At 45.7% G+C, this 26,045-nt stretch overlaps 3 protein-coding genes across 4 annotated transcripts in view; 1 reads left to right on the forward strand and 2 right to left on the reverse strand.

Moving 5' to 3' along the window:
- TARBP2 (TARBP2 subunit of RISC loading complex) overlaps positions 1 to 9,525 on the reverse strand; it is a 29,319-nt gene extending 19,794 nt beyond the window's left edge. Inside the window, exons 1-2 of one of the 2 annotated variants that reach the window (XM_089691437.1) lie at positions 9,351 to 9,525; positions 6,471 to 6,640 (exon numbers count right to left, since the gene is read on the reverse strand). In XM_089691437.1, coding sequence (XP_089547563.1) covers positions 6,471 to 6,640; positions 9,351 to 9,400 — 220 coding nt within the window. In that variant the 5' untranslated portion in view covers positions 9,401 to 9,525. The remainder of the gene's footprint in view (positions 1 to 6,470; positions 6,641 to 9,350) is intronic. The other variant, XM_089691438.1, reaches the window with a different exon arrangement.
- LOC149450810 (uncharacterized) lies at positions 1,346 to 3,338 on the reverse strand. The gene is made up of 2 exons (XM_089691503.1): positions 3,028 to 3,338; positions 1,346 to 2,949 (listed from the first exon to the last, which is right to left on the reverse strand). The coding sequence occupies exons 1-2, from the start codon at positions 3,336 to 3,338 to the stop codon at positions 1,617 to 1,619; spliced, it is 1,644 nt and encodes a 547-aa protein (XP_089547629.1). The 3' UTR covers positions 1,346 to 1,616.
- A 261-nt stretch (positions 9,526 to 9,786) lies between the features above and the next one.
- LOC149450811 (pleckstrin homology domain-containing family A member 3-like) overlaps positions 9,787 to 26,045 on the forward strand; it is a 62,764-nt gene continuing 46,505 nt past the window's right edge. The window contains exon 1 of the mRNA XM_089691352.1: positions 9,787 to 9,933. Within this exon, the coding sequence (XP_089547478.1) occupies positions 9,894 to 9,933 (40 nt within the window). The 5' untranslated portion in view covers positions 9,787 to 9,893. The remainder of the gene's footprint in view (positions 9,934 to 26,045) is intronic.

The following is a 26,045-nucleotide window of genomic DNA, read 5'->3' on the forward strand; positions in this document are numbered from 1 at the left end:
CACTGATTGGGCACTTGTCAGGAAAGGGGAATGCTGGGCTTTCCCTGCCAGAGCCGGGGGGGGAGAAACACACGCACAAGGGGGAGAAACACACACACACTATTGTAGGCCTGAAGATTACACAAAACCCTCAAACATGATATATTTTCTGAAACCAGAGACCCTAGAGAATAAATTAGTGGTAGTTCCAATTTATGTCGCATGATATTACCACAAAATTTCAGTAAAAAAAACCCCCACACAAGTTAGTTAAATTTTAGGGCACCAAAAAAAAAAAAAAAATATATCAAGTTACACTTACGGTAACATCTTTTCCAGGAGTCTTTCAGGCCAGCACTCTGAGAGACCCCGGCTCCTCCCCATCTGAGGAAACACCTCCACCTACAATAAAAAAGCTCCACTCCCCTCTGACCTCAGTTCTCCAAGCATCCTCCGGTCATCTGGGGAGACACAATGCGAGACAATATAATCGTAATAAGCCATCTTCACATAACAAATATCAACACGGGTGGGAAACCGGTGCTGGCCTGAAAGACTCCTGGAAAAGACGTTACCGTAAGTGTAACTTGATTTTTCCCCTACCGTCTTTCAGGCCAGCACTCTGAGAGGATAAGCGAGTACTCACCCCTCGGGCGGGCTGCTTGCAAGACCTTACGACCAAAGTCCTGCTCCTGCACCGAGACCAGGTCCAGTCTGTAATGCTTGGCAAATGTGTCATAGCTGGACCATGTTGCCGCTCTGCAAATCTGCCCTGGGGAAACCCCTGCTAGCCGCCACCGCTCGGGTGGAATGTGCCTTGATACCCTCCGGGACCTCCAGGCCTTCCGCCTGATATGCTCCTGCAATCGCCAGCCGCAGCCAGCTGGCCAGCGTCCTTCTAGACGCCTTCTTGCCTCTTCTAGCCCCCTTAAAAAAAACAAAAAGGGATTCGGTGCTTCTGAACTCCCTAGATTTCTCTAGATACTGGAGAACGCACCTTCTTACATCCAAACAATGATACCTCTCCTGATCTACCCCCACCGGGTCAGGAAAAAACGAGGGAAGGACAATGTCCTGTTCCCTCTGGAAACTCCGAGCTACCTTCGGAATGAAGGACGGGTCCGGTCTGAAAACGATTCTGTCCGAAAAAATACGGAGATAAGGTGTTCTGATCGAGAGAGCCTCCATCTCGCACACCCTCCTCGCCGTGGTAATCGCCACCAGGAAAGCCGTTTTAATGGTGAGCTCACTTATCGGGCAGGACTCCAGGGGCTCGAACGGAGCCCTGGTCATCCCCCCGAGCACCTTGGCCAAATCCCACACCGGAAACGGTCTGGACCTTGGAGGCCTCTGCCTCACCAGAGCTTTGAAAAACCTACTCACCAACGCCTCCCTGGCCAGGGGCGTCTCTAGGAACACACTGAGGGCCGAGACCTGGCCCTTGAGCGTGCTGACAGACAATCCCTTGTCCGCTCCCGCCTGCAGGAATTCCAACACGGAAACCAAACTATGGGTTGCCACTGCCGTCCGGTCACACCAGGCTGTAAAGCAACCCCAGACCCTACCATAAATGGCCTGGGTCTCCTCCTTCCTACTGGCCAGTAATGTCGCCACTACCTTAGGCGAGAACCCCTTCTCTAAGAGGAGCTGCTGCTCAGAAACCAGGCCGTTAACTGTAATCTTCCCACGCTGGGGCAAAGAACCGGCCCCTGTGTTAACAAATCCTCTCTCGGTGGCAGCTCCCAGGGTGGACGAGAGGCCAAACTTTTTAGGGTCGCAAACCACGCCCGCCGCGGCCAGAAGGGAGCTATCAGGATTAACGAGGTCCCCTCTGTCCTGAATTTCCTCAGGACCAGGGGTAGCAAGGGAACCGGGGGGAAGGCGTAACAAAGCCGGTAGTCCCACCTCTGACCTAATGCGTCCACCGCTCTGGACCCGTCCCAGCGGGATAGAGAGAAGAAATTTGGGACCTTGTTGTTCCTCCCGGAGGCAAAAAGGTCCACATCCGGGGATCCCCACCTCCGCACAATCTCCTGAAAGACATTGGGGTTCAAGGCCCATTCCGACTCCCTGAGCTGAGTCCTGCTTAGGAAGTCTGCTTTCTGGTTCAGCTCTCCTTTTAAGTGTATCGCAGACAGGGACGCCAAGTTCACCTCTGCCCAGGACAACAGTGTCGCCGCTAAGGCTCCGAGGGCCTTGCTCCTTGTCCCTCCCTGCCTGTTTATATAAGCCACTGCCGTGGCATTGTCCGTTAGGACACGCACGTGCTGGCCCGTGACCCACGCCTGGAAGGAGTGCAGAGCCCCCCACACTGCCCTCAATTCCTTCCAATTTGAGGATTTGGCCTTCTGCCCCAAGGACCATTCCCCCTGAGTCACCAAATTTCCCAGGTGGGCTCCCCAGCCCCTGGCGCTGGCATCTGTAGTGACTTCCGTGGATATCGGAAAGCACCACAACAGCCCCTGAGTTATGCTGGACGATCTCCTCCACCACCATAGAGACCTCTTCACACTGGGGGGAACCAGGACCCTGCGTTCTAGGGAGTGACTCCTCCTGTCCCAAACCCTCAGGATCCACAACTGGAGGGGACGCATATGCAGACCTGCCCACTGAACTGCCGGAATGGACGCTGTCAGTAATCCAAGTACCGACATGGCCTGCCTTATGGATATCGACCTGCTCCCCTGTAGTAATCTGACCCCGGCTTCCAACTTGGTGATTTTTTCCAAAGTCAGGCTGGTCTTCTGGTCCACCGAATCTAGAGCGTAGCCCAAGTAAATCACTTTCTGAGAAGGTTCCAGATTCAAAATCCACCCCAAGCTTTCTAGATGGCCCCTCACTATAACCAGGTCTTGCCGTAAGTGAGCCTCTGAATCTGCGAAGAGCAGCAAATCGTCCAGATAGGCCACCACTGAAATCCCCCTCAAGCGAATAGAAATCAGTGCCTCCGACAGAACCTTGGTGAATACTCTTGGCGAGGAGGAAAGGCCGAATGGAAGAGCCCTGAACTGCCAATGTCGAATTCCTTCCTCCCCCCCCACTGCCAACCTGAGGAACCTCTGAGAGGCTTCCGCCACGGGCACGTGTAGGTAGGCGTCCTTCAAGTCTATGGATGCCATGAATGCACCTGGCGGTATTAGGGACCCGATTGTAAAAATGGAGTCCATGCGGAACCTCCGGTAACGCACTGACCTGTTTAGGGGTTTCAGGTTCAAAATCAGTCTGAACGCCCCAGACGGCTTTTGAACCACAAACACATGGGAATAAACTCCCTTCCCTCGTTCCTCTACCGGAACCCTGGAGATGACCCCCTGGGACTCTAGAATCTCTAAAGCGCCCACCAGAGCCGCGTCCTTCATCGGATCCCTTGGACGGGTCGTCACCAGAAAAGTCTCGGGTGGCGGCCTTAGAAACTCCAACCGGTAACCCCTTCGGATGACATCCAAAATGAAGGGGCTGGTGACCACGGCTTCCCACTGTGGGAGGAATGCCGCCAATCTTCCCCCCCACAGGAGGAACCAAGTCACCTTGGCTTTTGGGGCTGCTCAGGAGGGCGAAAAATCGCTCCCCCTCTTCCCCTACCTCTGTCCAGCAGACCTACCCTGACCAGGCGGTCGCAGGCTCAGCCTCTTTGCCGGGCCTTCCGTGTCCCCCCCCTCCTGCATTTTCCTCTTGAGGGGGAAGGACTTCTTCCTATCAGCTGTCCGGTCCAATAACTCCTCCAACCCCGGGCCGAACAGACAGTCTCCAGTGAGGGGGATGCCGCACAACCTAATTTTCAAAGTGATGTCCCCCTGCCATGTTTTTAGCCACAGCGCCCTTCTGGCTGAGTTGGTCAGGGCAGCAGACCTGGCCCCCAACCTCACCGACTCTGCGGAAGCGTCCGCAATATACCCAACACCTTGCAAAAGGGTCTCAAAAGAGGCCAAGATTTTTTCCTTGGGAGAGTGCCACAATATGGGCCTGTAATTGCGTAAGCCAATACTCTAAGTTTCTGGCTACCACTGTCGTAGCCATGGCCGGCTTCAGGTTGTACAGGGTCGAGTCCCAGGCCTTCCTAAGGAGAGACTCTGCCCTTCTGTCCAATAAGTCTGGTAAGACCCCCATGTCCTCAAACGCCAGATCAGTTCTCCTGGTCGTTTGGGAAAAGGCTGCGTCTAGTCTAGGGCTCTTGTTCCAGACCGCCTCCGGGTCTTCCGAAAACGGAAATCTCCTTCTCAAAGCCTTAGAGAAGAACGGCTTCCTTTCCGGGTCCTGCCACTCCTTAATGGTGTCCACCAAAATGTCATGCACAGGAAATACTCTGTGCTGGTGCTCCTCCAACCCCTGATACATTTGGTCGTGGAGAGATAAGGCCTTAACCTCCTCCTTAATGTCCAGGGTTTCGTATATAGCCCCCAGGAGCTCATCTACCTCCTCTAGAGTCAATTTGTACCGGGAGGGGCCCCTCCCTTCCTCCGAGGGACCCTCCCCCGCCGATTCCTCCTCAGACTGGGAGTCCCCCACTGGTTCCTCCCCGGTCATAAGGGGTTCCCGACGACTCACCGAAGCTACCTGGGGGGGGGGGGGGGGAGGTAAAGGTAATGGGAGGGCAAACCTCTCCATGAGGGATTTGAAGGAGTCGAAGGTGGTAGCCAACTCCTTCACTGATCTGGCTAGGTCCCCCTGTTCCGGCTTCTCCTCCCTCACCAACCCCTGTATACATGGGCCACAAAGAACCTTTCGCCAAGATTCTTTCAAAACTTCCTTACAGGAAGGGCATCTCCGCTTGGGCTCCTGGTGCCTAAGTTTAGCTCGGGCCTTGCCCTGAAAGACACAAAAGAAGGGGGGGGAGGAGGGAAGCCTAATCAGTCCAACACTAAACACCCCCCCCCCTGCTCCTTCCTGGCAGAGCAAAAAAGGGCCTGCAAATCCGCAGACCCCTTGCCCCACCTTCCCACTGCTAGGGGCCAACAGGTAGGGGAGGCCTCCACTGAGGCACCTTACCTGTGACTGGCTGGTGCTGGCATCTCCTGGTCCCGGTGCCTCCGACATCCCGTACCGGAGGGTGGTCGCCTGGCGCTGGTCTGTCCCCCAGACCGCTGTGCACCGCCTTTTCAAATTTCGCGCCGCCGTGGTGTGAGGACCGCGACCGGAAGTCGCAGCCCTGGGCGAAGCCCCGCCCCTTCCGCTGGAAACCGTCGTCTCCCGACGTCCGGCCCGGCAAAGTCCTCCGACCGCCAGCATGGGAAGGAGCGGAACTCCCCCCGATCCTCCCCAGATCTCACCACGGCCACCACGACGCCCCCCCTCGCCGGAGAGGGTCGGGGGGCGAGGAACAGGCAAGTGCTTTGTCCCGTCCCCCGGGATGCACTCTCACTGCCCGCAGCCTGCCCAGGGAGGATATGCAGCCGGACACTCCGGCCTTCGCTCCCGGCTGCGTCGGGCCTCTCAGTCGGCTATCCGGCCCTCGGCTCCCCTATCGCCTGCCCTGCGCCTCCTCGTGTCTCCCCACCGGAGGAAACACCTGAACTGAGGTCAGAGGGGAGTGGAGCTTTTTTATTGTAGGTGGAGGTGTTTCCTCAGATGGGGAGGAGCCGAGGTCTCTCAGAGTGCTGGCCTGAAAGACGGTAGGGGAAAAAAAAACCCAATTACCCCATTTTTTTGTAAACTGTAAAAAATGAGGTTGCACCAAGTAAATAGATATCCAGCTTGTCAAACCTTAAATTTGCGTGCACTCATGAAATGGCGAAGAACTTCTGTACCCTATATTTTCTATAGGTGATGCTTTTAAAGACCCTTCTAGGTCATCAGTATAGTGATATGGAGGAGGTCTGGTGCTAGAATGACTGCTCTCATCCTGGCGCGTGCGGCGATATGCAACATGTGCATCGTAATAAATGTTTTCATGCGTAGACGCCCCAGCGTGTGTTTTTACATGTGTATGTGGGGCGGGGGGGGGCACTCAACTTCTTTCGGGGGGGGGGGGGGGGGGTAATTTTATGTGCTTGGATGTAACTTTCACTTTTTTATAATTCAAAAACACAGACAAAAACTACCTGCCCAACACCTGGAACCACATGTCCTGAGCATCAGGTGATAGGAATTCAACATTCCTGCATTTGATGCCAGCTGTTGCAAGAGTTACCAGAACACCTTGCAATGACGCGCTTACAGACTTCTATCAATTAGCATTTCAAGGATTTGAAATGGTGCCAAATGTATAGGTGTACTTTTGTAATTGTAATAATTTAGATCTTAAAAATAAATACACCAAGCATAACACTTTGAGCAAACGTCAGGGCCCCATGTACTGCTGGTGCCTAGTGTTCAAGTGTCACTACAAAGACATAGGGATTGATTAGAAGTTTAACACAGGTACTTCCATGTACCACAAGGTGCCCATAATTCAGCACTTCCGTGTCGGTAGATCAGTTTTAATTCAAAGTAAGACAACTCATCAGTGATTCAAGGCATTGCATATCTCATACTGGATGATGAGCAGAACTGACCAGTGCAGTTGATGTCTCCAACGGATACACGGAAGGTAAAGTTGGGTTGATGTGCTTGTCCCTCAGCTTTGAGCAGGTCATACACGGGGGTCTTTCCTACCCGAGTCCCATACTCTTGAAGTAAGCTGATAGGGGTCTTCCCTGGACTAGACGCCAGCATCTGTTCTACACTGTAAAAAAGAACAAAATGATCTCCAGTATTCACATGTGGGCAAAGCCATATAAAAACTGTGCGATACGAGATGCACACTGATGTTAGATTTCTACACTCCAGACTGAAGCCTGAGTTACAGTTTACTCTACAGCCTTCAATCGGGCTCAAACTTTCAGACTGACTTTTTGTATTTTTGTACTGACATATGGATACATCAGGGAAATTGGCTGTTGGTAAGGGAGAATCAGCTAAAGTCACCTTGGCAACAAACCCATGTCTTAAAAAGCAGTCTTCCCTCTCTGTTCCCTACAATACAAGTGCCCACAGTAGAACTACAGGGCCTTGAAAAAGTATTCATATCCCTTAAAATTTTCCACATTTTGTCAGGTTACATAAAATCCCAATAAAATACATTTATGTTTTTGCTTGTGAGACAACACAAAGTGGCACATAATTGTGAAGTGGAAGGAAAATGACAAATCGTTTTCAAACTTTTACAAATAAATGTGAAAAGTGTGGTGTGCCTTTGTATTCAGCCATCCTGAATCATTACTTTATAAAACCACCTTTCACTGCTATCGCAGCTGCAAGTCTTTGAGTGTCTCCACCAGCGTTGCACATCTAGAGTGAAATATTTGCCCATTCTTTGCAAAATAGCTCAAGCTCTGTCAGATTGGATGGAGAGCATCTGAACAGCAATTTTCGAGTCTTGCCACAGATTTTCAATTGGATTTAGGTCTGGTCTTTGACTGGGCCATTCTAAACACACAGAAATGCTTAGATATAAACCATTCCATTGTAGCTCTGGCTGTATGTTTAGGGTCATTGTCCTCCTGGAAGGTGAACCTCCGCCCCAGTCTCAAGTCTTTTGCAGACCTACAGATTTTCTTCTAAGATTACCCTGTATTTGGCTCCATCCATCTTCCCATCAACTCTGACCAGGTTCCCTGTCCCTGCTGAAGAAAAGCATCCCCACAACATGATGCTGCCACCACCATGTTTCACAGTGGGGATGAGGTGCAGTATTAGTCTTCCGCCACACAGTTTTGGTTTTAGGCCAAAAAGTTATTTTGGTTTCATCTGACTAGAGCAGCTTCTTCCACGTGTTCGCTGTGTCCCAAACATGGCTTCTCGCAAACGTCAAATGACACTTACGGCTTTCTTTGTGACACTTTTCCATAAAGGCCAGATTTGTGGAGTGCACAACTAATAGTTGTCCTGTGGACAGATTCTCACACCTAAGCTGTGAATTTCTGCAGCTCCTCCAGAGTTACCATGGGCCTCTTGGCTGCTTCTGATTAATGATCTCCTTGCCTGGCCTGTCAGATTAGGTGGACAGCCATGTCCTGGTAGGTTTGCAGTTGTGCCATACCTTTCCATTTTTGAATGATGGATTGAACAGTGCTCCATGCGATTTTCAAAGCTTGGGATTTTTTTTGTAACCTAACCCTGCCTTAAGCTTCTCTAACTTCATCCCTGACCTGTGGTGTGTTCCTTGGCCTTCATGATTCTGTTGATTCACTAAAGTTGAATAACAGACCTCTGAGGGCTTTACAGAACAGCTGTATTTATACCGAGATTAAATTACACACAGATGGACTCTATTTACTAATTAGGTGACTACTGAAGGCAATTGGTTCCACTAGATTTCAGGTATTTGTAAAAAAATAAAAATAATAAAGTTTAAACCATTTATCATTTTCCTTACACTTTTACAATTATGTGGCACTTTGTGTTGGTCTACCATATAAAATGCATTTATGTTTTTGGTTGTAACATGACAAAATTTCAAGGGGTATGAATACAAAGAAGATTTCTACACAGAGGGAAGGAGTACCAGTGACAGACCAGAGGGATAAGACACGTGAGGAAAAATCAGTACACAGGAATAGGACATGGAAAACAGTACAGCATGTCTGTACACAGAGATGGGACACTGACGACATGTCAGTACACAGAGGGATACTAAAAATATAAGGCTGGAGTGCCACCTTAGCTTGTACAGTACTTTGAAAGATTTTATTTTGTGGGCAGTGATGAAAGCACAGTAGGTCAGTGTACACACAGAGGAAAGGGGCACTGATGACAGTACAGTAGGTCAGTAGACACACAGAGGAATGGGGCACTGATGAAAGCACAGTAGGTCAGTAGACACACAGAGGGATGGGGCACCGATGACAGTACAGTAGGTCAGTATATACACACACACACAGAGGAAAGGGGCACTGATGACAGTACAGTAGGTCAGTATACACACAGAGGGATGGGGCACCGATGACAGTACAGTAGTTCAGTAGACACACAGAGGAAAGGGGCACCGATGACAGTACAGTAGGTCAGTAGACACACAGAGGAATGGGGCACTGATGAAAGCACAGTAGGTCAGTATACACACACACACACACACACACGAATGTGGCACTGATGACAGAATAGAGGGATGGAGCACTTTTAACAATACAGTAGGTCAGTATCCAGACAGAAGGATGCGGCACTGATGAAAGTATACCAAGTCAGGAAACACCCAGAAGAGGGATGGGGCACCAAGAACAGTCCAGTAGGTGTTTATAGTGGGCCTGTACACACAGGTGGGCGGACACCATGCCTAGGTGCGGGGGCCTGCTCTTGCACACACAAGGTACACTAGGTGGACATGTGCAGTCAGCACTCTTCCGTGTACATCGTACTCCTGTCACGGCCACTCCCGGGAGCGCTGCACCGCCTACCTGGGACACCCGGAGTACGTCTGGCTGTCACAGTCCTCCGGCTCACTCATTCCCTCCTGCTCTCCACTCTCCAGCTATAATGGCCGGGGCGGGAAGCCGGGCTCGGAGAGGTCATACCATCAGGCCCCATGGCTCGCCGGGAATTGTAGTGAGAGGGCCCGTGTAGAGCCTTGCTTGTGTGCGACTCACCAGACTACGTTTCCCAGCTTGCCCCTCTTCTCCCTCCTCCTCCGCCAATTAGAGCGGGGCTTATAGGCCGGCCTGCCGGGCGGAGCCGCGCTGACGCCACGGTCAGTCTGCATAGTAGTAGCACACAGTGGTAGAAACAAGAAGGCAGAGCACGCCTATAAATCCACGCGGCGCGCATTACGCGTTCTGATAGGTTTATATCTGATTTCTAAACTCCACCTATTAGTTTTCTAGGCTCTCTACTGGGTTCTGGTCTCCTCCGCCACGCCTTCCCCTTTCCTATTGGCTGAGGCAGCGCACTCCTGTCCTGATGGATAATTCCCCAGCAGTAGCAGGCAGATCAGACTGCGGGACATGGAAGGATCTCTGTTGAAATGGACCAATTACCTGTCAGGTACTGGAAGCATCCCGTCTCCATACAGGGGCCCTATTCTTAGAGCTGGGTGCACGGAGCTGTCACCACCGGGTGTCCTGGGCTCTGGGTAGGCAGCCTGTCAAAGCTAGGGCTTGCTGGAGCATGTAGTTCTCTTAGTGCTTGTTGGGTTTGCTGGAACATGTAGTTCTCTAGATGCAGGTCAGGGAAGCCATTTCTGTTATACAAACATGCTGACTTGGCTTTGTATTGACCGATGAGCTAATACTTTTTATTGGAAGCTTTGTTTCCTCAATATACATGGGATGCATTGGGTTCATTATTACAGGAATGTATATAGTCAGCCCTTTACATACTGTACACCAGTCTCTGGGCTCCAAACATCACTAATAGTGGCCATACATGCTTCAATAAATGATCAATTTCTTTTCTGATCGATCCTCCAATAGGAATAATAGATCATTAGAGACAACCCATTTGATCCATATGTCACACGTGGAAATGTGAATTTATTGTTCACATCTCTGTTTTCACCATGTAGTCCTATAATCTTGATTGATCGATATATGATCATGATCAAAAAATCCCAATGCTGCCAATCGAAGCAAAATAATCAATCATTTTCCACTTTGTACTCAGTTTGATCAAATCTGATTGAAATTCAGTATCAATCAATTGAAAGGGCAAAGATTATACATAAATCGATCAAAAGGGAAGTTATGACTATTTGATGGTTTGCATATTCGATCATTTTGATTGTATCGCACATCAATCTGTTTTTTTTTTATGTATGTCCACCATGAGGTGCAGAAAAAAGTGGTGGTAATGTGTATAGTTGGCCATATTTTAGAACTGGGGGACGGGGCACATCCAGTTGTTGCAAGATTCCACTTGGCCCACAGTAACCCTGATGTGATGGGGGCTTCTGATATAAAGAGGGAGACTCTGATGTGATGGGGGCTTCTACTAATATAAAGGGGAGACTCAGATGTGAAGGGGGGCTTCTAAACAAAAGAGGGAGGCTCTGATGTGAAAGGGGGGCTTCTGTAGTAAAGAGGTAGACTATGATGTGAAGGAAGGCTTCTAATATAAGGAGGGAGACTCTGATGTGAAAGTGGGCCTCTAGAGTAAAGAGGGAGACTTTGATGTGAAGGGGGACTTCTAATATAAAGAGGGAGACTCTGATGTGAAGGGAGGCTTCAAATGTAAATAGGGAGACTCAGATGTGAAGGGGGGGCATCTAATGTAAAGAGGGAGACTCTGATGTGAAGGGGGGGCATCTAATGTAAAGGAGGGAGACTCTGATGTGAAGGGGGGCCTCTAATGTGAAGAGGGAGACTCTGATGTGAAAGGGAACTTCTAATGTAAAGAGGAGGACTGATATGGAGGGACTCTGATATGAAGGGGAGGGAGCTTCTAATGTAAAAAGGGGAACTCTGACGTGAACGGGGTACTCTGATGTGAGGGAGGGCTCTGATGTGAAGGGGGGAGGGGTAAAATGTAATGAGAGGAACTCCAATGTGAAGGGGGGCTTCTAATGTAAAAGGAGGACTCTGATCTGAAGGGGGGGTTCTAATGTAAAGAGGGGGACTCTGATGTGAGTGAAGGGGGTACTCTGATGCGAAGGGGGGGAGCTCTGATGTAGAAGGAGGACTATAATATGAATGGGGGGCTTCTAATGTAAAAGGAGGACTCTGATCTGAAGGGGGTTCTAATGTAAAGAGGATGACTCTGTTGTGAAGGGGGGGACTCTGATGCGAAGGGGAACATGATACTGAAGTGTATTTTTCGTGCACAGGGCAGCTCATTCAAGTGAATGGCCTGCCCTATGGTGTCTCAACAAACATGGTGACAGGTGTGAATGTTGCCTAAAGCATATGTATGGTCAAAATGTAAAATCAGATTTTTCAAGAAACTGTAAAGTGTCATTAAACTCACATCATAAACGATCAATAAATCCTGTACTACATGCTGTTCATACTTACTCAGACACTGTGAGCAGAGACGTCCCTAGGGTTGGTGTCACCCGGTGCGGTAACACTTGGTGACACCCCCTCCGATGACACCCACAGAATGGATCAGATCTGTGGATTGAGCAGAAACTCAGATCCATTATGGTCAATCTGAAGATCCGATCCGTCCTGCGGGGATCGTCAGCTTTCTTTACAACTTACCTTTTGTTGGAGCGGGGCCGGGGTCACCCTGTATAGGTTGCATGCTGACGATCCCCGCAGGATCACCTGACAGGAGGGAGGGAGGGGCCAGGAGCGCCAACTGGGGATCAGAGAAGAGGAGGATCCAGGCTGTTCTGTGCAAAACCACTGTATAGAGCAGGTAAGTGTGACATTTTTTTTTTTTTTTTTAAATATGGCTTTAGTATCGCTGCAAGTTAACCTGTGCTGCAGCTCCCCTCCAGCCCCCCCTTTTACTTACCTAAGATCCATCTGATCTAGCTGCTGTCTCCCTCCTCATTGGGCAGGTTAATAGCAGCGGGAACCATTGGCTCCTGCCTCTGTCAGTCAAATGATGTGACACAGGAGCGGGGGGCAGGGCTGAGCCACCCACTATGTGTCATTGGCTCGGGAGCACCCACAAGGGTGCACCCATGGAAAGCAGCATTCCGTGGGGGCACCCACCAAAAGAGGAGGGACAAGAGTGCCGGCAGGGGACTCCAGTAGAGGAGGATCTGGGCTGCTCTGTGCAAAAGCATTGAGCAGAGCAGGTAAGTATAAACAAGTTTCTTATTAAACAAAACACAAAACAAAGGTTTAATATCACTTTACCCGCCTCCCACCCACCATATAGTACAATGACGGGCACAAGGCGGTTCTCCCATTCTGGGAGGACGTCATATGATGTTCTCCCATTCTAACCGCGCATGTGCGACTCCGGGAGTGTGCAGCTCGCCGATCGGCGGTGCGCTGTGTCCCTCAGACACAGCGGATCACCGATCCACGGAAAGAGCCAAAGATGTCGGCTCGGTCATGTGATTAGCAGTGTCCAATCACAGCTGATCGCATGTAAATAGGGAAATGCCGGTTATCAACATTTCTCTCCTCACGAGCTGTCACACTGACAACTCAAGAGGAGAGGAGAGCCGGTAATCGGCATTCCGCGGAGGGGACATGTACACTGATCATCAGTGCCCTGATGATCTGTGTAGCTCCATCAGTGCCACCTGTCAGTGTCCATCAGTGCCAGCTGTTAGTGCCCATCAGTGCCACATTTCAGTGGCTACCAGTGCACATCAATGCCACATATCAGTGCCCATCTAAGCTGCCTTTTAGTGCCACCCATCAATGCCAGTCAGTGCCACCTAACAGTGCCAGTCAGTGCCATATATGAGTGCTGCCTTTCAGTGCCCATCAGTGATGCCTGTCAATGCCCATCAGTGCCACCTACCAGTGCCTCTTCATCAGTGCCACCTATCAGTGCAGCCTATCAGTGCCCATCACTGCAGCCTCATTAGCGCACATCAGTGAAGGAGAAAAATCACTTATTTACAAAATTTTATAACAAAAACGAAGAAAGAACTTGTTTTTTTTCCCCAAAATTTTCAGTGGTTTTCGGTTTGTTTAAGAAAAAATAAAAAACAGTGAGGTGATTAAATACCACCAAAATAAAGCTCTGTCACAAAAAAATGATAACAATTTCATATGGGTACAGTGTTGCATGACCGCGCAATTGTCATTCAAAGTGTGACAGCACTGAAAGCTGGAAATTGGCCTGGGCAGGAAGGGGGTATAAGTGCCCTGTAGGCAAGTGGTTAAACCAAAGTCAGCTGGTTCAGGTACCACTATCTGTTCTACATACTGTAAGTCAGTCCAATGACCGGCTTCTGTCAAATGGTATTGCTGGACTGCCAGCATTCAATCAGTGCTTTCAGCCAATGGCTGTAGCACTGATCAGTGTATTCTGATAGGGTGAGGGGAGGTCCCGCTGTCAGAATGCAATAGCACAGTGTGAGAGATTCCCGTGTCACACATTGTTGTGTTGATAGGGGGATGTGACGTTTTTTTTTTTTAAAATCAACCCACTGGTTGTATGAAAATAAACTGAACATGTTTACCTAGCTTTATACTGGATTGTCAGCCATAGCCATTGTTTATTGTCTATAGAACTGCTTTAAGCTCATCAGTCCATTCTGGCACCTGGATTTTTGCCTGGGGTATTTGACCTCAATTATAACAAGAATTTGCACATTCTTACAGTTACAGAACAAAGCATTAGAATACTGCCTGTAGTGCTTATCATATGCCGCCCTAGAAATCACCAAGGGGTGGTACACCATGTATCTATAGTGCTGGAGTCCACTGTCCAAACATAATGATCAGATACTGTTGACATGCTACAGGTTTGGTTGCAGGATTTCAGTCCATGGTGGCGTATTGTGTTACCAATGGTTTTTTTTTTGGTGACTGTGGTCCCAACTGCCTTGAGATCATTTACAAGCTCCTCCCGTGTAGTTCTGGGCTGATCCCTCACTTTTCTCATGATCATCCTTATCCCATCAGATGAAATCTTGCATGGAGCTCCAGACCAAGGGCGATTGATGGTTATTTTGTATTTCTTCCATTTGTGAATAAATCACCCCAACAGTTGTCTCCTTCTCACCAAGCTTTTTGCTGATGGTCTTGTAGCCCATTCCAGCCTTGTGCAGGTCTACAATCGTATCCCTGACATCCTTTGACAGCTCTTTGTTCTTGTCCATGGTGGTGAGGTTTGAATGGAAGAAAGATTCTGTGGACAGGTGTCTTTTATACACATAACGAGTTGTCCTTAGGAGCACCTAATTAAATTGTCAGGACTAATCTGTGTACCGCGTGAGCACATAGCCAGTATTGTTGGTTGGTAGGGGATCAAATACTTATTTTACTCACTGAACTGCATCTCAATTTCTAATGCAGGACATAGATGGGTCGAAGACCGGCTGTTTTTTTTTTTAAAAAAAAGAAAAATCGGTCGTTCAATTGGCCGCCGTTACCACCTACGGTAAAAAAAATCAGCCGATTTTCGTCCCGTCTCCGGCCGGCATTTAATTACTTCTGTCCCCGCAGGGAGCTCCGCTATTATATTTGACATGAAAAAGTATTGCGGTTGCAACAATGTATCTATTTGTATCCATTTCAGATATAGATGTTTTTTTCAGATACAAATAGATACATTGTTGCAACCGCAATATTTTTTCATGTCAAATATAATAGCGGACTGGAATTCTTCTTTTACTTATTTTTCTTCTTCTTTTTCTTCTTCTTCTTGCAGGTCATGGCTCATGCGCAGATTTTTTATCGGTAAAAAGATCGGTCGATTTGCCCATCATTGCCGTGAAAATCAGCCAATTTTTTTCAACTTTACCGATAAAAAAAATGTGCCAATATCCAGAAAAACGGTTGACCAATTAACCCATTAACGGTGCGAAAATCGGCCGATTTTTTTTTTTTTGCCCGAAAAATGGGGCAATTTTTTTTTCGGCCGAAGAAATCGGCCGATTTTCGACCCATCTATGGCCTGCATAAAGCTAAGTTCACACTAGGTTTGTTAGCAGGCGTTAGACAGGTGTTTGGGAAGCATTTTTATTGCTCCTCAAACACCTATAAAAATTCTACACATGGCAGCACACAGTGCTGTTCACACTGAAGTGTTAGCGTCACGTCGCGGCAAAATTGACACCTCATGTCCAGTCAGGAGGAGTTGAAGCCTCCCATTCAAGTCTATGGTGACGCTCCTCAAGTGCTTGGCAGGCATTTGCGGGGAGTTTGTGAGGCGTTTGCGGAGCGTTAATACCATCAAACTTCTTTGTAGGTGTTTGTGGTGCGGTTTTATCGCTTGGAAAACGCCTATCAAACGCCTCTAAAATATTCATAGGGCGTTTGGGGAGAGTTTAAGGAGTTTGGGGAGAGTTAAAAACGCTTCCCAAATGCCTGTCCAACGCCTGTCAAATGCTATAGGGGCGTTTGGCAAGCCTTAGAAATTAGTCAAGTGTGAACGAGCCCTAACATTTGTATTGCGTGTTTTTTCTGTATTTTTGGTTGATATTCTGTCTTTATCAATTAAAATACACCCATGATAAAAATTATAGACCCTTCATTTCTTTGTAAGTGGGCAAACGTACGAAATCTGCAGGGGATCAAATAATTATTTTCCCCACTGTACATGTTCCACATGTTGTTAGGGTATTCTTTTTGGTCAAAAGGTGAGCTTATCCATTAAACCCAAAACCAAAAATGTAATATATTGTAGCTTACCAATCATTAGATGTTTTTTCTTTTTCTTTTTTTTAGGCTTTTTCTACCTACGGTATGCCTATACTCTGAATCATAAGTCTGGGGTAAGGGCAGTGTTAGATGAGCTGGCAGATTTAGATACACTAACAAATTGAAGCTGAACCCCAGCTAACACTTTTAAACAGTTACAGAAACCGTTTTGTTCCTTTTGGGATAAAGGCTTTATATAAATAAAAATCAATAATTGTAAGTACAATGGTTTATTTCAACCCTCTAACTGCTACATTTTCAGGGCAGCTTGTTCTATTGAAAAACAACAGACTTACTGACAGAATCACCAGGTGAAAAGGAAAGAAAGCCTAAAAAAAGAAAACAAATGTAGCCATCAAATTTAAGAATTGGTAAACTGTAGTTAATAGTTGGGTTTAATACTGCTCTCAGTGATTTTGGTAGAGATCATTGCTAGCACTCCTTACAAATCAATACACCATATGACAACTTGGGGGTTGTTTAGCTCATGTGTAGCTCTTGCCAGTGAGTTCAGTCCACACCAGATATGCCTTTTCAGAGCCTTTTCTGCCCACTTTTATTAAAACAGAAGGAAAAGTTCACAGCAATCAGCTTCCCACGCAGGGGTTTCCACCATCAATACAAATAAAAACAATATTCAGCCTCTTTAGCAGCCCTGTTGCTCAAGCCTTGTACCTAGGTCCTCCAGACCATCTAACACAATGTCCCAATGCTTGTACACAAGCGCAGTAGCTCTTTCAGCTCTCTCTGTTTTCCAGCAGTTCCCTGCTGCTCCGTCTCTCAGGTTGGCGCCTCTGTCTGTCCTGTCCTGGACGGCATGGTGCAGACATGAGCCTCTCTGCTCCCCTGCACATTCTCTGACTCCCAGGAGGGTTTAAGTCCTGAACTCCAATCCTAGCTCTCCCTAGAACCTAGCACACACCTGCACTACTGTGCCTGTCCGGGTGGATTTGATTTAAATCACAATTTAAATCATGATTTAAATCACTAGTGAAAAGGCTCGATTTAAATCATACTTTTTAAAGAGTAATGCAGGCCATAGATGGGTCGAAAATCGCCCGATTATTCGGCCGAAAATAAAATCGTTCAATTTTCAGATCATTAGTGGGCTAATTGTTCGGTCGTTTTTCGGTATTTTGGCAGATTTTTTTATCGGTAAAGTTGGAAAAAAATCGGCCGATTTTGCCGATCGGCCAATTTTCGCGGCAATTATGGGCAAATCGGCCGATTTTTTTACCGATAAAAAAATCTGCGCATGAGCAGTGACCTGCAAGAGGAAGACAAAAAGAAGAAGAGGATGAAGAAGAAGAGGATGAAGAAGAAGAGGATGAAGAAGAAGAGGATGAAGAAAAAGAGGAAGAAGAAGAGGATGAAGAAGAGGATGAAGAAGAAGAAGAGGAAGAAGAAGAAGAAGAGAATGAAGAAGAGGAAGAAAAAGAGGAAGAAGAGGATGAGGAAGAGGATGAGGAAGAAGAAGAGGATGAAGAAGAGGATGAAGAAGAGGAAGAAGAAGGAGAAGAGGATGAAGAAGAAGAGGAAGAAGAGGATGAAGAAGAAGAGGAATTCCAGTCCAGCAAAAAGTATCCCTGCAGAGAGCTCCGCTATTTCTTTGACAGTTCTTTGACAGTTATAGCGGTTGCAACATTGTATCTATTTGTTTCCGAATAAAACCATCTGTATCCTAAATGGATACAAATACATTGTTGCAACCGCTATAAATGTCAAAGAACTGTCAAAGAAATAGCAGTGCTCTCTGCAGGGACACTTTTTGCCGGCTGTAGACAGGATGAAAATCGGCCGTTTTTTTTTTACCGTTCCTGGTAACGTCGGCCGCTTGAACGACCGATTTTTTGGTTTTTTTTAAAGAAAAATCGGCCGGTTTTCTCCCCATCTATGGCCTGCATAACTGTCATCTCTGTCCTGTAGGAGCTCCTCCTCTGACCCGATGTTGACTCACTGACAGTCCCATTCACTTTAATGGGATGGCTGGTGATGTGGCAGTGACACAACAAGATGAGGGATGTGGCGGCAGCAGGTGAGTGGATGCCCGCTAACAGGCGCTGCCATGATGGATCTAAAATGACAGGTGCTCTTTAAATATAAGGAATCCGACTCATTCTTGCTGGTAGTTAGAATTTTTAATATTTGCAAACCAACTGAAGGTTTTCTTTTTAGAATAATAAGCTGTCAGGTTAGTAAAACAGCGACATCAGAACTGATTTCAGGTTAATAGGTTAATCACACACAGCTGGAGCATTACTCAAATTCTTTTATTTCATGTTTTTTTTTCTCATGGTTACTGTGAAAGTGAGTGAATGCATCAATGCAGTGCATGTTATCTCAGCTTGCAGAGCTTGGATTCATTGAATGAGTTTACCAAAAATGTAAAGATTGCAGAATATACAGCCTCATGCTACATAACTAAGCTCCATTTCATGCTGAATAAACTACATTATTAATGCATCTTCAATAGAAAACTATCTTTAGATAGATTTTTTACTCCAAAAGCATTTTATTAAAATAAATTTGTTAAAAATGTAAAAATTAAGTTTTTAATTAAAAAAGTCCAATTTGGTTTTTTTTCTTTAAATCATTGATTTTTATCCACCCTGGTGCCTTTTCTCTCCAGAACCTGGCAAAGACTGCCCTTTAACACCACGACAGGGCCTCAGACTGTCAGGGGTCTGATCTTTGCATAACAAGTGCCAAAAGGCTGTTTATGGCCCTTGGGCCGCTGGTTGGGAGCCATGGTATTAAACCTTTTTTTTCCAAAGCCTGTTACTTTCGTTTAAAATCTAGTACATGATTATCTAGGACTACTCTATCCAGGGAAAGGAAAAACCCTCCCTTGCAGTGGGGTTACTCCTGCATTGCAGGGGCTAAGATGCTTCTTTAACCCCTTTCTGCCGGCGCCTCCCGGACCTTTAAGAGTTTCAGACGCCGGGAGGTGGGGTGTGGTTTATGGATCATGTGACCACTGTCACGCGTTGTCACGGTGGTCACATGATCGGGAAAGGTCCCGATCGAAAGAGCAGACTGGGACCTTTCCGTGAGTACCGGACATGTGTGCTGGGAGCGCGCAGGGTGCACGCTCTCAGCACATATGTTTTTTCTTACATGAACGCAAACGTGCGGCTGCTCGGCGTCTAGGCCCAGAAGCCGGGAGGCTGCTCATTTGTGTGCAGCCGGCGTAAAGGGGTTAAGGTCTAGGGTACTGCAAAAAACGCTTTTTCTGATACCACTGCAAAGGAAAATGTCATTTTTTTTCTAGAATTCAACTTTAACCACTTTTGGAAAGCTCTATATCAGTTTTACTGCTACAGGGCAGGCATCCTGTGCTAAATCACTTATATATATATATACGTGATTTTGCACTTTTGCCATATGGGGCACGCGTGCCGCTGGTGGCAAACTTCTGCCGTGATAAGTTCACCTTTGGGAACATGTTACACATTCCACTGTTTTTAGGGTGGAACATGTATCATGTTCCCACTCCAGCAGCTGCTCCCTGATCGGAGTCCTCTCTGTGACAGCAGGCAGGAGATCTTCTTCCATTAACTGCTGTCACAATTTGAAAACAAATGTGGAATCCCACACGGCCGCGTCATTCATTTACAGAGTTCTTTGAATAAATGAACTACAAGTTTCATCCTTTGCGGCTGTCAGCTTGTCGTTCAATGAACTACCAGGGCACTGTGGAGCACTGTGGTAGTTCATTGATTCTTCTTGTCTTTGTGAAACTGCCTGCCTGTGCGATGTATGGACAGATAGTTTAAGCTGGCCATACATGTGTAGATTTTCGGACAAGAATTTTTTTTGAACATTCGGTGAACGGATGAATGTCATTCGAAAATTGTCTTTTACTTTTAACATTTGAGTTTAAAATGAATGTAATTTCTGAACGATAACCACATATACCGGCCAAAAATTTGTTTGATCAGGAAAAGTTTTCCTTCCTGCCTCTTCGAATTTTCCCGTCACCACAGTTGAAAACTGTAGTTGCTGACTTTTAATAAATACACATTCACCTGTCCCGGGGTCCAGTGATGTGCTCATCCACGCCCTCCCTTCTCTGCCTCTTCTCTCCTCAGCACCGGCATCACAACCAGGGTGTCACTGCTTGCGGCTTCACAGCCGGGTGCCCACTGCGCATGTGTGAGTCTCACTGCACATTCTGGTTGGTCTTGCATTTTTCGGGGACCTGTGAAAGTTCCCAGGAGGAAGGAGGGGGCTGAACCTCCGGCTCACTTTGCCACGGCAAACTGAGCTGGAAGTGGGAGCAGGTACCCTCTCCCCCCCAAAAGGTGCCAAATATGTGAGTGGAGGGGGGGAGGGAGGAGCAAACAAGCGGAGCTTCTATTGTTGAGTGGAACTCCATTTTAAGACCTCATGCACACAGGACATTTTAAAAACGCTGCTCCTCTTGGCAGCAGTGTTTTGACAGAAAAAAATGCCTGTTGCTCGTAAAAGTGTCTATCGTTTTTACAACGTTTACAAGCCTCAAGCACTTGGGCCTTAATTAATTTCATTGGCCAGAATAATCATTTATTCTGACCATTGAAATTAAGTAATGCTCAAGGGTTAAACGCACCTAGCGTTAACATGCGTTTAGGCACGTCTGCACGCATCAAGCATTTCTTCTGCCAAAATGTTGCTGCTCCTGGGCGCACTGACAGTGGGTTTTTGTTTACAGCTCCTAAAAGCTTCTAAAAGCCTATGTGTGTATGGACACATAGGATAATATAGAGGGGCGTTTGGAAGCTGTAAAAAAAAATGCCTGGCTGCAGAAACGCCCTGTGTGCATGAATTAGGCCTCTAAAGCTAAAGTTTTTAGTGAAAAAAAAATGTTGAGAGATACAGCATCAGGGACTTACATAATAAAGAGTATCCTAAGTACTGCCGGCTTCTGATTCTGATGCTTCTCACAGCAGTGAACTGGCACTACACAGATTAGCAGAGAAGGGTCGCATCACTCCCTCTCCTCTTCTGCCTCACTCGTTCACTCACAAAGCGCCTTGTTTAATTTTCACAAAATGCAAAACCTGTGTGTGGAGTAGTGGCAGATGAATGACAGGATTTTCCTCCTCTATTCACAGGAATGGTTGTATTCTGTGTGTGTGTGTGGGGGGGGAGAATTCAAGAAGTTTGGTGAATGGATGATGTGAATGATCATAGTGGGCAGAGGGGCGGAGTGGAGGGGGCTTTACTGTTAAAGCAATGCAATTTTGAGCCATTCACCAATCAGAGATACACTTAAACAATACAGCTTTTATAAAAAAGTGGTCAGTTCACCCAAAACTGATATATCACCTTATATCTCTTGAGGACTCAATTTATGACCTGTTCTGTTGTTGAGTTCCTGCTGTGGTGATTATGAAGTTGTTGGATTTATATTATAGTGGACGGTTTGAGTGGAAGTAGTAGAAAACACAAAGTTGGGTGGGAACACATGAACAGTTGGGAATTATGTCAGGGAGATCTCTTTAGTGGAGTTTTCAAGGTGGGTGAGCCTTTAAGAAATCCCCCAACCTGCTGTAAAGTATCCCTTGTTTGAAATATATGGGACACGGAAGTTGTATATTATTGTCTCTGCAAAACATAAAACGAAAATAAAGTTTGTGATCTCTTTTAAGAGGTTCTGTGAAAGCAGTTGATGTCTATATGGTGTCCACCAGAGTTGAGTGAAACCCTAGGGTTCCTCCTGAGGATGTTAGGGATTCCTTGAGCAATGAGCAAATTCTGCCTCTTTGACACCAATCATTTTTGGTGTTTGTAAGGGGTTCATTTTTACCAATGATCTCAAATCAATTATCTTTTATCATTTAAAGTGATACTAAACCCAGGACCCTGCATTCACTATATCTGGTCTCCCACAGTACACACAACATGGAAATGCAATTATTTTAGTAAATATAAACTGCTAAATACCTTTTCTCATCAGCAGTATATAGCAGTCTTGTGGCTTCTATCAGTGTCCAGCTGAGCACTGGTTAAAGCTTGTAGGAGGAGTTTTCTTTCTGCTGTAGGAGGATGCAGAACGCCTGACGTCTGTCTAGACAGTGCTGATTGGCCCTGTGCTGATCACATGTACTCTCCAAAGGAAAGAAAACTCTCCTAGCAATACACACAAAACTGAGCATGTGCAGAGTGTCTCCACGCAATATGTCTTATTAGGAGATAAGAGAGGGGCACTGGAAGAAGGGGGGAATCATAGAAGACAGGATGAAACAGCGGTTTTACACAATGCAGAGGATTAACCCCTTAGGTTCCACAGTGAGTATAACAAGCATGCTTTACTGCATATGCAGACTGATTTTACTGTTGTGGGTTTAGTAACACTTTAGCTGCTTCCCGAACGCTATACTGCTACAGGGCGGCAGGTGCACAAAATCACATGTATATATCCGTGATTTTGCATATCCGGGTAGGGGGATGCACATTCCGCCATTCGTGGCCACGGCTGTCAATCACCGGGTCCCGGACGGTGATTACTCGCCGACGCCCGGTGATTGCCGAGCTTCTCCGATGTTTACTGTTTGTAAACAAAAGAGTTCTCCTCCCTGTCAGCTTGTGCACACTGTTTTGCATGGCTGGAAATGAGAGTATCCAGAAGGGCAACCCGCTCACATCTGTCGCAGCAGTATTCATCCTGGAGATGTTGCTCCATTATTGCACACCTGCGGCACACTGTTCACTATACAAAACCTTCCACCCTGCTAGTACTCATACCCCAGTTACAATATTAACAGGAAATATCCGTTGTCACAGGTTAGTAGACTCCTGTTATAATCTCCTGTTAGTCTCCTGTTATAATCTCCTGTTAGTCTCCTGTTATAATCTCCTGTTATAATCTCCTGTTAGTCTCCTGTTATAATCTCCTGTTAGACTCCTGTTATAATCTCCTGTTAGACACCTGTTATAATCTCCTGTTAGACACCTGTTATAATCTCCTGTTAGACACCTGGTATAATCTCCTGTTAGACACCTGTTATAATCTCCTGTTAGACTCCAGTTATAATCTCCTGTTAGACACCTGTTATAATCTCCTGTTAGACTCCAGTTATAATATCCTGTTAGACACCTGTTATAATCTCCTGTTAGACACCTGTTATAATCTCCTGTTAGACTCCTGTTATAATCTCCTGTTAGACTCCTGTTATAATCTCCTGTTAGACACCTGTTATAATCTCCTGTTAGACACCTGTTATAATCTCCTGTTAGACTCCTGTTATAATCTCTTGTTAGACTCCTGTTATAATCTCCTGTTAGACTCCAGTTATAATCTCCTGTTAGACTCCTGTTATAATCTCCTGTTAGACACCTGTTATAATCTCCTGTTAGACACCTGTTATAATCTCCTGTTAGACTCCTGTTATAATCTCCTGTTAGACTCCTGTTATAATCTCCTGTTAGACTCCTGTTATAATCTCCTGTTAGACACCTGTTATAATTTCCTGTTAGACACCTGTTATAATCTCCTGTTATAATCTCCTGTTAGACACCTGTTATAATCTCCTGTTAGACACCTGTTATAATCTCCTGTTAGACTCCAGTTATAATCTCCTGTTAGACACCTGTTATAATCTCCTGTTAGACACCTGTTATAATCTCCTGTTAGACACCTGTTATAATCTCCTGTTAGACACCTGTTATAATCTCCTGTTAGACTCTAGTTATAATATCCTGTTAGACAGCTGTTATAATCTCCTGTTAGACAGCTGTTATAATCTCCTGTTAGACTCCTGTTATAATCTCCTGTTAGACTCCTGTTATAATCTCCTGTTAGACACCTGTTATAATCTCCTGTTAGACTCCTGTTATAATCTCCTGTTAGACACCTGTTATAATCTCCTGTTATAATCTCCTGTTAGACACCTGTTAGACACCTGTTATAATCTCCTGTTAGACTCCTGTTATAATCTCCTGTTAGACAGCTGTTATAATCTCCTGTTAGACTCCAGTTATAATCTCCTGTTAGACACCTGTTATAATCTCCTGTTAGACACCTGTTATAATCTCCTGTTAGACAGCTGTTATAATCTCCTGTTAGACACCAGTTATAATCTCCTGTTAGACTCCAGTTATAATCTCCTGTTAGACTCCAGTTATAATCTCCTGTTAGACTCCAGTTATAATCTCCTGTTAGACACCTGTTATAATCTCCTGTTAGACACCTGTTATAATCTCCCGTTAGACAGCTGTTATAATCTCCTGTTATAATCTCCTGTTATAATCTCCTGTTATAATCTCCTGTTATAATCTCCTGTTATAATCTCCTGTTATAATCTCCTGTTATAATCTCCTGTTAGACTCCTGTTATAATCTCCTGTTAGACACCTGTTATAATCTCCTGTTAGACACCTGTTATATTCTCCTGTTATAATCTCCTATTAGACTCCTGTTATAATCTCCTGTTAGACACCTGTTATAATCTCCTGTTAGACACCTGTTATAATCTCCTGTTAGACACCTGTTATAATCTCCTGTTAGACACCTGTTATAATCTCCTGTTAGACTCTAGTTATAATATCCTGTTAGACAGCTGTTATAATCTCCTGTTATAATCTCCTGTTATAATCTCCTGTTATAATCTCCTGTTATAATCTCCTGTTATAATCTCCTGTTAGACTCCTGTTATAATCTCCTGTTAGACACCTGTTATAATCTCCTGTTAGACACCTGTTATATTCTCCTGTTATAATCTCCTGTTAGACTCCTGTTATAATCTCCTGTTAGACTCCTGTTATAATCTCCTGTTAGACACCTGTTATAATCTCCTGTTAGACACCTGTTATAATCTCCTGTTAGACACCTGTTATAATCTCCTGTTATAATCTCCTGTTAGACTCCTGTTATAATCTCCTGTTAAGACACCTGTTATAATCTCCTGTTATAATCTCCTGTTATAATCTCTTGTTAGTCTCCTGTTATAATCTCTTGTTAGACTCCTGTTATAATCTCCTGTTAGACTCCTGTTATAATCTCCTGTTAGACTCCTGTTATAATCTCCTGTTAGACTCCTGTTATAATCTCCTGTTAGACTCCTGTTATAATCTCCTGTTAGACTCCTGTTATAATCTCCTGTTAGACTCCTGTTATAATCTCCTGTTAGACTCCTGTTATAATCTCCTGTTAGTCTCCTGTTATAATCTCCTGTTAGTCTCCTGTTATAATCTCCTGTTAGACACCTGTTATAATCTCCTGTTATAATCTCCTGTTAGACTCCTGTTATAATCTCTTGTTAGACTCCTGTTATAATCTCTTGTTAGACTCCTGTTATAATCTCCTGTTAGACTCCTGTTATAATCTCCTGTTAGACTCCTGTTATAATCTCCTGTTAGACTCCTGTTATAATCTCCTGTTAGACTCCTGTTATAATCTCCTGTTAGTCTCCTGTTATAATCTCCTGTTAGTCTCCTGTTATAATCTCTTGTTAGACTCCTGTTATAATCTCCTGTTAGACTCCTGTTATAATCTCCTGTTATAATCTCCTGTTAGACTCCTGTTATAATCTCCTGTTAGACTCCTGTTATAATCTCCTGTTAGACTCCTGTTATAATCTCCTGTTATAATCTCCTGTTATAATCTCCTGTTATAATCTCCTGTTATAATCTCCTGTTATAATCTCCTGTTAGACTCCTGTTATAATCTCCTGTTAGACTCCTGTTATAATCTCCTGTTAGACACCTGTTATAATCTCCTGTTAGACACCTGTTATAATCTCCTGTTATAATCTCCTGTTATAATCTCCTGTTATAATCTCCTGTTATAATCTCCTGTTATAATCTCCTGTTAGACTCCTGTTATAATCTCCTGTTAGACTCCTGTTATAATCTCCTGTTAGACACCTGTTATAATCTCCTGTTATAATCTCCTGTT

Source organism: Staurois parvus, unplaced genomic scaffold (assembly GCF_062004578.1).
Source record: "Staurois parvus isolate SC_StPar_1 unplaced genomic scaffold, SC_StPar_1.0 ptg000562l, whole genome shotgun sequence".
Classification (NCBI taxonomy): Eukaryota; Metazoa; Chordata; class Amphibia; order Anura; family Ranidae; genus Staurois; species Staurois parvus.